The sequence below is a fragment of the Rutidosis leptorrhynchoides genome, chromosome 8 (genome assembly GCF_046630445.1).
Source record: "Rutidosis leptorrhynchoides isolate AG116_Rl617_1_P2 chromosome 8, CSIRO_AGI_Rlap_v1, whole genome shotgun sequence".
Lineage (NCBI taxonomy): Eukaryota > Viridiplantae > Streptophyta > Magnoliopsida > Asterales > Asteraceae > Rutidosis > Rutidosis leptorrhynchoides.
In genome coordinates this window covers 133,319,175-133,331,955 of record NC_092340.1, presented here as the reverse complement: position 1 = coordinate 133,331,955, position 12,781 = coordinate 133,319,175, and the positions used below count along the sequence as shown (strand labels likewise).

General features: G+C 33.7%; 1 protein-coding gene and 2 long non-coding RNA genes across 5 annotated transcripts; 1 reads left to right on the top strand and 2 right to left on the bottom strand.

The window, feature by feature from the left end:
- Positions 1-381: 381 nt before the first annotated feature.
- LOC139861116 (uncharacterized) lies at positions 382-7,617 on the bottom strand. Of its 3 annotated transcripts, XM_071849418.1 has the most exons (5): positions 7,495-7,617; positions 6,474-6,591; positions 2,084-2,772; positions 1,130-1,558; positions 382-955 (listed from the first exon to the last, which is right to left on the bottom strand). In XM_071849418.1, exons 3-5 carry the CDS (start codon positions 2,697-2,699, stop codon positions 780-782), a joined length of 1,221 nt encoding a protein of 406 aa, XP_071705519.1. In that variant the 5' UTR covers positions 2,700-2,772; positions 6,474-6,591; positions 7,495-7,617; the 3' UTR covers positions 382-779. The 3 variants fall into 3 exon arrangements, with proteins under 3 accessions (XP_071705519.1, XP_071705520.1, XP_071705521.1); XM_071849419.1 differs by lacking the exon at positions 6,474-6,591; XM_071849420.1 differs by lacking the exon at positions 6,474-6,591 and having other exon boundaries at positions 2,084-2,761.
- Positions 7,618-8,176: 559 nt separating this feature from the next.
- Positions 8,177-12,352, bottom strand: LOC139861118 (uncharacterized). Its single transcript, XR_011763655.1, has 3 exons — positions 10,903-12,352; positions 10,019-10,089; positions 8,177-9,412 (listed from the first exon to the last, which is right to left on the bottom strand). It is a non-coding gene; the product is annotated as an uncharacterized lncRNA (long non-coding RNA).
- On the top strand, positions 10,944-12,520 carry LOC139861117 (uncharacterized). Its single transcript, XR_011763654.1, has 3 exons — positions 10,944-11,159; positions 11,316-11,549; positions 11,665-12,520. It is a non-coding gene; the product is annotated as an uncharacterized lncRNA (long non-coding RNA).
- The last annotated feature ends 261 nt before the right edge of the window (positions 12,521-12,781 follow it).

The following is a 12,781-nucleotide window of genomic DNA, read 5'->3' as shown; positions in this document are numbered from 1 at the left end:
GAGGTCTTTCAAAACAAAAGTTGGTGCACTCCGGTGTTATTGAATAAAATACAAGTGAAATCTTTCGAATGGATCTCATCTAGAATCAAAGGGAAAAGCCTCGAGTAGACCAATTGGCTCTCTAATCCTTCTATGTACTTAGATTGCTAGATAGATACATTTGAGTGGGGTGCAACCTTTGCACCTCAACTTTATTTCGTTTAATGTTGTATGCGTCCTCTTGAGCGTAAACTCCGTTGTATATCTTTTATATGAATGAATTATCTTGCTTTTAAAAAAATAAAAATAAATAACAACCTTAGGTGGACACAGATATTGTAGAATGTGATTTCTGTATCTTTCTGAGAATGTCATTATTACCAGTGATTCACAATCCTAACAAAATTTGGAGTAAAAATATACAACACTAACCAAAAAGATATTTTTGCTCATGCTAACATCTTCCTATATCTTGATGATCATAATTTTCTACAACAATGGCTCAAAATGGTCAAGGTAGTTGGGTCACAATGGTGATTACCACCCTGATTGTTTCGAGATGCTTTAAATTAGACATGCTCAATAGTATTAAGTTTCCCATCCAAAACCGCTTATATCAAAACTATAAAATATATCTTCATTATACATAACATTAGCCAACATGACTTAATTTCAACTTCTATACACCTAACTTCTATTCTAAACTATAAAATCTACATTTATAAGCGCTGTCGCTCTTTCGTCAAATTTTACTCTTTTATCGGCGTACGCAAAATCAACTCCGGCGAGATTTTTTCTCGTTACTGCGCTGAACGACTACCTTCAGACGTATGAGATGTAGGAGCGTCTTGTAAAGACGAACCTTTACCGTATGACCATACTAAAGCACCACTCCCAACTGTAACCGCAGCAACAATTAAACCCCAAATCCACCTCTGTTTTCTCTTTCTTCTTTGCCTTGAACGGCGCATCGATTCTACATATGCAAAAAAGTCAAAAAATAATAAACACGAGGAAGGATGCGTGTGGAAAATGGGCGGTTTGTATAATGGGTCAATCAGGCTCGGCAGCATCAGCCTGACCCATTTAACCCGTTTTCTAAGATTAATTTTTACTACCCATTTGATTTACAAGTACTATGAACACTCACCAATAGTTTCTTGATTCCTCTGAGACATCTCATAATTGACAGCCTCGTAATAACGCAATCGGTCCACTAATCTAGCAATCTCGAAGTTTTTAGATTCGATTTGGGCTTCCATATTGGGCTCGAGCTCAGCTTTTGCAACTCCCGTAGCAATAGAATTCGATACAAAGCGAATGACGTGAACCTGTCGTGATAATTCTTCTACAAGATCATCTCCAGAATGGTCCTGCGACACAGTGGGATCTTCCGGAAGATTTAACCCAACGAAATATAACTGCTCGCGTATCCTCCTCCATTGGGTTCGCATATCGTTTATGTATTCTTCTGCGCGTTTTTGTTTCTCAATTTCCACCAATAAACTCAGTCGCATTTCACGTAATTCGGTCTCAACATCATGTGAAGAAGGCTGGGATCCACTCACAGATGATAATTCTGTATCAGAGAATGATCTTTAGACTTGAATCATTACTAACATAGTTTTCTGAAGTAATTATAATTACTATTTCTAAAAATAAATAACGCTGTTATATTTTAGGGGCATAACGCAGGGCTGATTGCATATGAGTGATAAAGTAATCAACTTTGACCCAGTTTCTAACTTAAACTAGATGATATAACATCATAATTTCAATATTTTTATTTAAGAAAACAAGATTTCAAATATTCCAACTTAAGGTAATTTCAAAATTACAACCTTACATGTCTGGATTTTGACCATGTTGACATATTGATTTCACCATGTTAATTTCTCTGATATAAATATAATCTGTTATTTTTGGTAAGCAGCTTCAAGCCCTCAATCAGATAATTAGACGTTGCCTAAACAAAGTTGATCTCCTAAACAGAAAAATATAAATCATACTAATTGGTTATCTTTTGATGCAAGTAGTCCCATATAGCACATTTATAATTTGCCCATTTCGTATTACAAAATATAGCAAAAATTAACGAAATTACCTTCCCACGCATCATAAAACTCAGAAGAAGAAGCGTTAAGATTCACAGAACGCTCCAACCCACTACTGCTTTCCCCATCTATGCTGCTCCTAAAACTCATTGAATCTTGCGGATCAAAAAAATCATCCATTTCGCTGTCCTTTTCCAACTCAACAGACTCAAAGTTATCCGGTTCAGCTGACGCATCGTCAGTCCTATTAAGCATTGGGTCAAGAACGATATCAGCAACCGTGTCATTGACAACACTACTCGACTCAACAATATCTGCTTCTAAACTGTTCACTATTTCAGTATCCTTTTCATCAGCTACAGCTCGGTGAATAGCGATAACATCTTCAGAGAGAGCGTTGAAAAGACGTGGCCCACGTCTCTTGTGATCTACAATGTATGGAGATGGAGCAAACGACGATGGAGAATCGGGGAGCGGTGTCGGTTCAGGGGTCGCGTACAACGCAGGTGAAATCTGACTCCAATGATGATTTCTATCTGTTGATTTATCAGTACCATTATTTCGACTCCCCTGCCTCGAATCATTTGCATTGTTATCAGCTTCCATTGGATTATTAGAAGCTTTTGATTCTATTAACTGATCTAAAGCAATCGTTGTAATATTCATCGTACCATAAATATATATCTCTAACCTTCAAGCTCTTCCATCATCAACCATAAAGCATAAAACTTCACATCACCTACAGAACACAATCAATAATTAATTGCAACCACAACCACAAAGAAACCTAATTTTTTAACTTCCAGACCACCTAACATGATTTATAAATACTAATATATACTCTGAGTACAAACTGGCCTAATTTTATTGAGTAAAATACGCAAAAGAAAGAGAGAAACTAATTAATTTGTAAATGCATACATAAAAATTGAAAATCTTATTATGAAAAAGTAGTAATCCCTCCGTCCCTAATTTAACTGTCTTAGACAAAAATTTGATAGTTTCAGACAAAAGGAGGACTAGAAAATTGAGAACTGGGGTATTAAATCGGGACTGAGGGAGTAAAAAATCGACTAATTCAAACATAAAACTACACAGTTAACAGCTTCAACATCAGAGATTAACATAAAATCAATAATTCAACATGAAGTACAAATATCAAAATCAATAAGCATGCACAGAATATAAACTTAAAACACTTAGATTCGTGCAAGAAAAACATATAAACAATTTGCAATCAAGATATACATGTACCTACAGGTATGTATGCATGTATAAGACGTGAGACGGGTCGAGACGGTAGGGTCCTAAAAATGTCTAGACGTTCAAGACGGACTGACAGTTGACTTTTATATATATAAGTATATAAATGTAAGGGATAATTGATTCAAAATGCATCGAACTTTCATCAAAATCCTATTGTATGCATTCAACTTTCAAAAGTTCTATTGTATGCATTAAACTTTGGTTTTTATCCTATTGTGTGCATTCATTTACCCATTACTCCGGTAACCGGTTGTGTTTTGGGGTTTTTAGCATTATCCAATTAAATAAAATGTAAATGAAATGACGTGGATACAAATAAACAGCTTCTTTCATACTTCTCATTTTGGCTTCAAAAAAAACTTTTCATCTTCGCTCCAAAAAAACCCTAGCTATATTTGGCTTCAAAAAAAACTTTTCATCTTCGCTCCAAAAAAACCCTAGCTATATACTAACTGCTCAATTTCTGTATTACAAAAGTGTCAGAAGGTATGTTTGCTGCTCAATTTCACTATCATCGCTGTTTTTAGGGTTTTTTTACACTTATATTAACTGCTGAAACATCAATTTCAGGATGGTTGGAACCCCAATTCCAGCACGAGGTTTTGACATTGATGTGCATTATAATGGTGCCTTTCTGTTCAAGCCGCTTAGGTACGATGCTGGTGAAGTTTTGCCCATCTTTATTGATAAAATTGAGTTTGATGAATTTTACGAGTTTTTGGAAAAGGAAACTGGTTTCCCATTTACTTGTTTGTATTTTACTATCCCTGGTACTACACTGTCAAATGGAGTAATGCGTTTAGAGAATGAGGAGGACTTACTTGTGTTGTATGACCTTGTTTACATGTATGGCAAAATAGATGTATATGTTGATTACTTTAGTGATGACTTAACTGAATATGTAATCAATAACTGTGATGACATGGATGAAGTTATAGATGAAAGTAAGGGGGATGAGAGTGTAAGTAAAGTTGTAGGCATAGATGATACTAAGGTGGATGAAGTTGAAGTTGAAGTTGTAGGCTTGGATGAACCTAAGGTGGATGTAGTTGAAGCTGCAGGGATAGATGAAAGTAAAGGGGTGAGAGTGTAAGTGAAGCTGTAGGGATAGATGAAAGTAAGGGGGGTGAGAGTGTAAGTGATAGTGAGTATGACAGTGATTACATTGGTGATGAAACTGACAATGAAAGTGATAATGCTTCTATAGATCACTTATCAGATGGAGAAGAAGAGGTAAAAGAACTTAGACTTTTGAAGGCAAATGCAAAAAAAGTACCCAACAGAGTCCCAAAACCAAAGCTCACATCAAATAATACTCAAGATGACAATCCACTCATGGATGCAATTGGTGAACATGAGGAGTTTATGGAAGATTTGTTGAAGAAATTAAGTAATGATGAATCAGAAGCAGGTAGTGATCCTTTTAAAGCTCTTGTCACAGTTGAAAGGTTTCCAATACATGATGAGAAAACCTATTGGAGAATGAAGAAGCCTATAGTGGGTGAGAAATACTTAAATGCAAAACAGTTTAAGGATTGTTTAACCTATTATGCCCTTGCAAATGGTTTTTCACTATGGTATCATAGAAGTTGTGAAAAGGAAGTGATTGCAAAGTGTGGGCAAAGAGCACCTAGGCTGAAACAACCAACTGAATCTAAGAAAAGGAAATATAACAGATATCCATCTACTGCAAAGGGTGAAGAACCAAAATGCTCTTGGAGGTGTTTTGGAAGAATGATGAAAGATGAGGCTTCCTTTCAGGTAATATCTATGGTTGATCAACACACATGTGTTAGAAGTTTTAGGTTTGGTAGTTTGATAAATTACAAATGGATAGGTAGAGAGTTTGGTGACAAAATCAGAGCAAACCCAAATATAAGGCTAGTAGACATTGCAGACTTAGTGATGAAAAAATATAAGTGTACTGTAACTCCTAATCAATGTAGAAAGGCTAAGACTTGGGCAATAACTGAATATGAAAAATCTATTGAAGAACATTATGGTCTGTTAAGGTCTTATGCTGATGAACTGTTAAATAGCAACCCAGGTTCAACAATTAAAATTGGAGTGACTCAAAACCCAGATGAAAGAGTGTATTTTGACAGATTCTATGTGTGTTTGAATGGTCTGAAAGAGGGATGGAAGAATGGATGTAGAAAGGTAATAGCTTTAGATGGATGTTTTTTAAAGAGCCCAAATCAAGGTGAGCTGTTAACTGCAATAGGAAGGGATGGGAATAATCACATATTCCCTGTTGCTTGAGCAGTGGTTAGTGTGGAGAACAAGCAAAACTGGAGCTGGTTTATTGAGCTGTTAGCAACTGATTTGGAAGTAGAAGGTGGTATTGGTCTCACACTTATGTCTGATCAACATAAAGGTTTAATAGAAGCTGTGAAGGATGTAATGCCATATGCTGAGCATCGGCAGTATGCTAGACATATATATGAGAATTTTAGGAAGCAATACAGTGGAGTAGAGTTTAGGAATATGTTTTGGGAAGCATCTAAAGCATCATATCCTGTTTTGTTTGATGCAACAATGGAAAAAATCAAGGCTGCTAACCCTAGTGCATTCAAATACTTGACTGATATACATCCAAAAACTTGGTCAAGGGCCTTTTTTGAAGTGGATAGAGGGTGTGAGGCAGTGGAAAATGGGTTTAGTGAGTGTTTTAATTCTGTGATTGTAATGTGTAGACATAAGCCCATAATAACAATGTTAGAAACTATTAGGGTGATTGTTATGGAAAGAATGACTGTGATGAGGAGGCTTGTTGAGGAATGGGTAGGTGATATTGTTCCAAATATCATGAAAAGACTTGAAAAAATCAAAGATCAACACAGGTACGATTCTTTACTTTACTTTGTTTATTTCTGTTTTGTTTGATATAAACTAATTTTTCACTTCTTATGTAGATACTGGCAAGCCCATTTTGCAGGTGGGTTTGAGTATGAGGTCAGGCATAAGAGTGAAGCTTTTAAAGTTAATGGTTACAAGTGTTTAACTCCAATGTTTGCAAATGAAGATCAAACAACAAATCTTTGTAGTACTGGCTTGGAAGCTCCTCATCAATAAAGTGAAATACTTTACATTTCCTTCGTTTATCCTGTAATAGCAACAACCAATTGGGACAAATTTATAAGAACGAAAATTAGGGCAAAATTGAAAACTTACAAAATTTGGACAACTAATGAATCTTCTTCCTGGATTCTTGATAGTCCATCCCGTATTCTCATACATTCGATTACCACAATCACAGAATTGAATCTCTTGTGTTGGAGGCGTGCTGATTCTGGACGAAGAGGAATGACGACGAGTTATGCTTCTGCGATTTTCCATTAGGGTTTTTTTTTTTTTTTTTTTTTTTTACGAGGAACCTCCTAGCGACGAGCCATAATGGCTCCCCTCTAGTTGGTAAACCCCGGGTAAACGGCAAGCCAGGCCTCCACCACTACCAGGCAAAGCATCCTCTAGTCAATCAGTCACTAAATGAAGCTCGCCCCAAGGTATTTGCCTTGAAGGGAATCGAACCCGTGACCTCTTGCTTCATTGGAAGTCCTGGTGGCCACCCAGGCTATGCCTGGATGGTTCATTAGGGTTTTTTTAATTTGGGGAAAATAAGTAAATGGGGGTATTTAGGGTTATATAAAGGAGTGATTATATCTATGTGGCAAATGACTAGGATTTGACTAGGATTAAAAAAGAGTGACTTGTTACACATCAGCAAACAACCGGTAATGGGTAAATGAATGCACACAATAGGATAAAAACCAAAGTTTAATGCATACAATAGAACTTTTGAAAGTTGAATGCATACAATAGGATTTTGATGAAAGTTCGATGCATTTTGAATCAATTATCCCTAAGTAAGTATGTGTACAACTTTTAAAGCCAAAAATTTTAATTGACTAATTTGTACGCATACTCGCTATCACAGTTAATATAAATACAGAAAATTCAAACTAAAATACAACAAATCGATTTTACCGACTTTCTGGCTTTTCTGAATTTTGAGAGACTTTGACCCGATTTTTTTTTAACTTTGACCCGAATTTTGACCGTTGACTGTGATATTAGAAGGTTTTCTTCGAGACGGGACCGGGTAGCCACCAAATCGTCGCAACGCTCGGGAGCGTTTTGCAACAGTGCATGTATTATATAAAATTAAATTCAATAAACATGAGAGAGTTCGTACCTTAAAGAGTGAATTTAACCGCAAATTAGAAGGTGAAATGATCTGCGAGATTATATAGATTCCTTGACTCTTGGAGGAAGTCGAGAAGAATCGTCAGCTTTCTTTTATTAGTTTTTGACTATTGGCTATTGGCTATTGGCTATTGGCTATCCACGTATCACTCCACAACTTTACCAATTTTTACAATCATCTCCCTTATTCTTTCGGGTGACGTTAAATTTGTAAAACATAAAATGTAAAAACGTAAAAAGTAAAATGTAAGAAATAAAATGGAAAATGTAAATATAATACGTAAAATATAAAACTTAAAATGAAACGTAACATGTAACTGTAAAACATAACCGTAATGCGTAAACTATAAAACTTAAACGTATCATGTTAACGTAAACCATAAACGTAAAACACAAAACATAAAACAAAAACATAAATTTAGTGCATAAAACGTAAACTTATATTATAAATGTAAAAGATGAAAACATGATATTTTTAATCCTTCACTAATACTAAGACCATTTGTAATGGTTGTAGGTGTGAGTTCGTGGTGTGGGTTTTTTTGATGATGTGTCGGTGTGAGTTGAGAATATGAAGTAATGATAATGTTGCTCTCGGTGTTAATTGTGAGTGTTGTAATTATATGACTAAATATAATTGGGAGGTGAGCAAAAAGAAGATATAAATAATAATAATAATTACGATTATAATAATACAAAATAAAAATATATATATTCAACCAATCACAAGCAAGTCACGCTCGTTGCTTTTTCGGTTGCTTTACCACGCCTTCCCTCCAAACTCCCAAACTCAGGAGTCTGTTTGGCCCACAGACTATTTTGTTAGGCATTGCGGTCTATTTATTTGCTTCATGATTTGGTGCCTTGGTGGTCAATGAAATGCTGGACATAAGTTATAAAACATGGTCTAATGAGTTAATGATGAAATACCTTAGAACTATTGCATATTCGTTTCAAAATGCTATTTAAAATTACTTGCCTTTTAATTAAAACTTATGACAATTCGACCATTTCTAACTATGTCTGTGATATCACAGGCAGTCGGTATATTTTCCGGCTAAAAAGTGGAATCTGCATATGACATAGCAATGTCAGTTTCGGACCTTTTTAAATTCTTTTGTCAAATTTTTGTGTCAAATATTTAATAGGGTGATGTAGTAAAATCTAACTCACAATTGAGTGGGAAAAAATACATTAATAATAAAAATACGTATCTTTAAAAATGTGATTGGTTGGTTGAAATGTGACGGATCCTTGAGTTTTAGTCACTGTTGGACCATTTAAATAGCCTATAACTAGAAAAAAATTCGACCGCGCGTTGCTGCGGTGGTATTCGACGCGCGGTCGAATTTGGATATACGTTGTTTGGTATCTAATATATCTAGTAGATTGGGTTGTTTGTTGGACATGTATGTATATGTATCTAATATAGCCCGAAATATTTAATTTTTTTAACGATGTTCGTTTCGCGTATAGTTAGTAACGTTGTGTTCGTAAATTTATTTCGAGTTAAAAGGTGGTCTCGAAAAAATTTAACTCGCACCGAGCGAGAATATAGGGCCCGTTATCTAATGTTTTTTAGACGATGTCCGTTTCGCGTATAGTTAGTCCCCTTAGGTTCGTCTGATTTTTCCGAGTTGAACGGTGGTCTCGAAAAAATTTAACTCGCACCGAGCAAGGGCTCGTTATCTAGTGTTTTTTAGACGATGTCCGTTTCTCGTATAGTTAGTCCCATTAGGTTCGTCTGATTTTTTAGAGTTGAACGGTGTAGAGACCCGTCCTAATCCATCCGGACGAAGTCTTCAACATATGGTCCCATTTCGAGGTACTGAACTCTATATGCCATGAACGACTCCATGTAATATCTTTAAAATGAGCAAATGCACAGCGGAAGACTTCTTTCAGACCTGAGAATAAACATGTTTTAAAAGTGTCAACCAAAAGGTTGGTGAGTTCATAGGTTTATCATAAAACAATAAAATTCATCATTTTGATAGACCACAAGATTTAAATCCTGCATGGTACAAATGGGCCCGAATCCTATACCCACCTGTAATGTACATGCGATATCTTTTAAATACAGTACACATTTCTCGTGTACGAAATCATCTTTCATAAATCTAAATAACCGTACACATATCTCGTGTACAAAAATAACATAAACATAACCTGTGTATAAAATCATTCTCTCGATACATAACATTCACATCAATTGGTGGCAATTATCATGTCCACATAATTCAATGGTGGCAATTATCATGTCCACATAATTCAATGGTGGCAATTATCATGTCCACATAATTCAATAATAATTCGCAGAACTTCTGTCTGCATAATAATTTATTCGAGGAATGTTTTGCTTGTGTCTATCTTGTCAAACATTTATAAAAGCATTTCATGTATTCGCAGTTCAAAATATATTTCAAAAGCATTTAATAAAACAGTTGTAAAAACAGCGCATGTATTCTCAGTCCCAAAAATGTAAAGAGTAAAAAGGAATCAAATGAACTCACCAAATATATTTTGTAGTAAAAATACATATGACTATATTGAACAATGCAGGGTTGACCTCGGATTCACGAACCTATATCAAGTATATATATTAACACGTATAATTGTAATTGAACAAATTTATATATAATTAGTGATATAATTTTTATTTTAATAAATTATATGTTTCATAAATAAGTAATTTAAATATCTCTATTTTATGTACTTTACTAAATAATTAGTATTTATTATAAAATGTTAATATAGATGTGTTATATGTATTAACTATAGTGTTATATAACAAAAACTCATTTGATAAAATAATATAATAATAAATAAAAAGTTGTATTATTTTATAATAATAATATTAGTAAATATACTTAATAATGATAATAATAATAATTAGGATTCTAAAATAATAATACTTATAATGATAATAATATCAGTAGTAGTATTGATAATAATAATTATGATAGTTTTTAATGATAATAATACTTATAATAATAATAATAAAAATGATAATGTTAATAAAAATAAAAAAAATGATAATATGAATAATGGTATTAATGATAATAATAATAATAGTAATGATAATGATAATACTTATGTAATAAAATGTTATATGTATTAATAATGATAATAATAGAAATAATAGTAATAATAATAATAGTATTAATAATAATTATAATGATAATAACATATCAATAAAGATGATAATATCAATAATTCAATTAAATCATAATTTAATTATAATTTTAATCATAACCCTAATAAGTTTTAACCAAATCATAATATTAATCCTAAAATGATAATAATAATAATAATAATAATAATAATAATAATAATAATAATAATAATAATAATAATAATAATAATAATAATAATAATAATAATAATAATAAACTACCTATTAAAGAGCTACGCGTTTCGTTGGTGGTTCCCCAAAACAGATCGAAGTTACAGAAGCAAAAGCAGGAGAAACATAACACGATTAGGGTTCTTCGATTCATCAATCAGACCAATCAATCAAGCAACGATCATAACAGTTTAGCAAGTCATCGATTCCTCATCATCATCGTTAAGTGTCATCATCAGTTTTCTTCATCATCGTTGATCGTCATCCCTCAATAACCGATCAATTAATCGGTTAACCAATTGTTTCAAGTAAGAAATCGATTCATTAATTATTCTTTTAATTTCTTTATCCCTCTATATGTATCCTGTACTCTTAATTGGATTGAACACGAATAGTAATGATTGGTGTTTCTAGTAGTAGTCGACTATAGTCAATGATTTGTTTGTGTTTTCGGTTATTAATAGCAGCAGTAGCGGATAACAGAGAACAAATAGCAGCATAAATGGATTTTTGGTTGATAATGGCATTCGTTTTTGAGTAGGTTTCAATGGATTTTGGTTTTGAATTGGGTTGAAGTTTGAAATAAGAAATATTGCCACAGTAACAAGGCCTGCAACAATATTGGTGTTGGTGGTCGGCCAGGTTCAAACAGAAAACAAGTAACAATGCAGTAGCAACTGCAGCTATCAAAACCTAAAGTAAGTTTATTCTGATTTCATTGAAAGCTTAGCATTTTTATATCTGAAGCATTCTTTTAAAAGTTATAATACTAGTCAGGATTTGATTTTGAAAAGGTTATACGGTATATGTCAGGTCTGGAATTTCATGAAAGAGCGGGGTTGTGGTTTGTTGAGCAGAGCAAAGTAATTTGATGGTGTGCGTGTGGAGGTTCGAAAGGGTAACAGAAAAACAGGAAGCAGACTGCAGCAATAGGTGGCGAGTGGAGGTGGTTTTGGTGGTAGAAGGATGGTTGAAGAAGACATGGTGATTGATAGTTGCTTCATCGATGGGTTGTAGTAGAAAATGATTTCTTGGTTTACAATTGAAATAAGAACAATAATATGATTTGATGAAATGGTTAGTGATGGGTTTTGGGTGATTTTCGACGGTCTTGAGTGCCTGGGCAGGTACAGGAAATTAGGAACTTAGCACCAGCAGTTCAATAAATGATGATTGTAGTGATGGGGTGTGGATGGTAGAAACAGAATTGAATTGTAGCAACAGCAGTACACCGTGGTTATTCGAAAGGGTTCTAGGAACGTGGTTAGGGTGGTGTTGTGAGAAGGAGAAGATGATTTCAAGGTGATGTGTTTCCTCGTAGTTATATGTCTATTTCCTCGCAGTTATATGTCTATATATCTATGTTCATGAAAGTAAGTATACGTATGTAAAATTTGATAGATTGGACACGAAACAGAAGAAGTTAATATTAAAAGAATTGGTAACAAAATTTTCAATTGTGGGGTTCATTGAAAATAATGGTGTGATGATTGAGATGGGAAACAGAAAGAAGAAGGTGTGTTGGCTTTTGGTCGATATCCACTTCTATATGTATGTCAATATATTAAATGTGTGGATGTTTAAAAAGTATAATCATATATATATAGTAAGTATATAGTAAGTGTATATATCTATCTTTTACTCATATGATATCTAAAGTATTTATATATTGGAGATTAGATTGATAATGACATAGTTGGGTGGTTATCTTTCTTTTTTGTGAGATGCATAAATTAGGGGTGTATATTATATAAGAATATGTATTTGGTTTAGTGATGACAAAAGTCACCAAACAAAAAGTAATGATCAAATAATACATAATACACTCTATTTAAGTCACGGGTGAAATTACAATGACACAAGTTATTAGGGTAATTATTAGGAGATGAGCATGGATGATGTACATTGTTATCATGTATATTATATATTA

Bases quoted from the DNA above. Each gene is read 5' to 3' on its own strand.
- LOC139861116 (XM_071849418.1), bottom strand. From the start codon at position 2,699: ATGAATATTACAACGATTGCTTTAGATCAGTTAATAGAATCAAAAGCT. The intron at 1,559-2,083 runs GTAATTTCGTTA...TCTCTGATACAG, and splicing joins GTTTTATGATGCGTGGGAAG to AATTATCATCTGTGAGTGGA. The intron at 956-1,129 runs GTGAGTGTTCAT...TTGCATATGTAG, and splicing joins GAGGAATCAAGAAACTATTG to AATCGATGCGCCGTTCAAGG.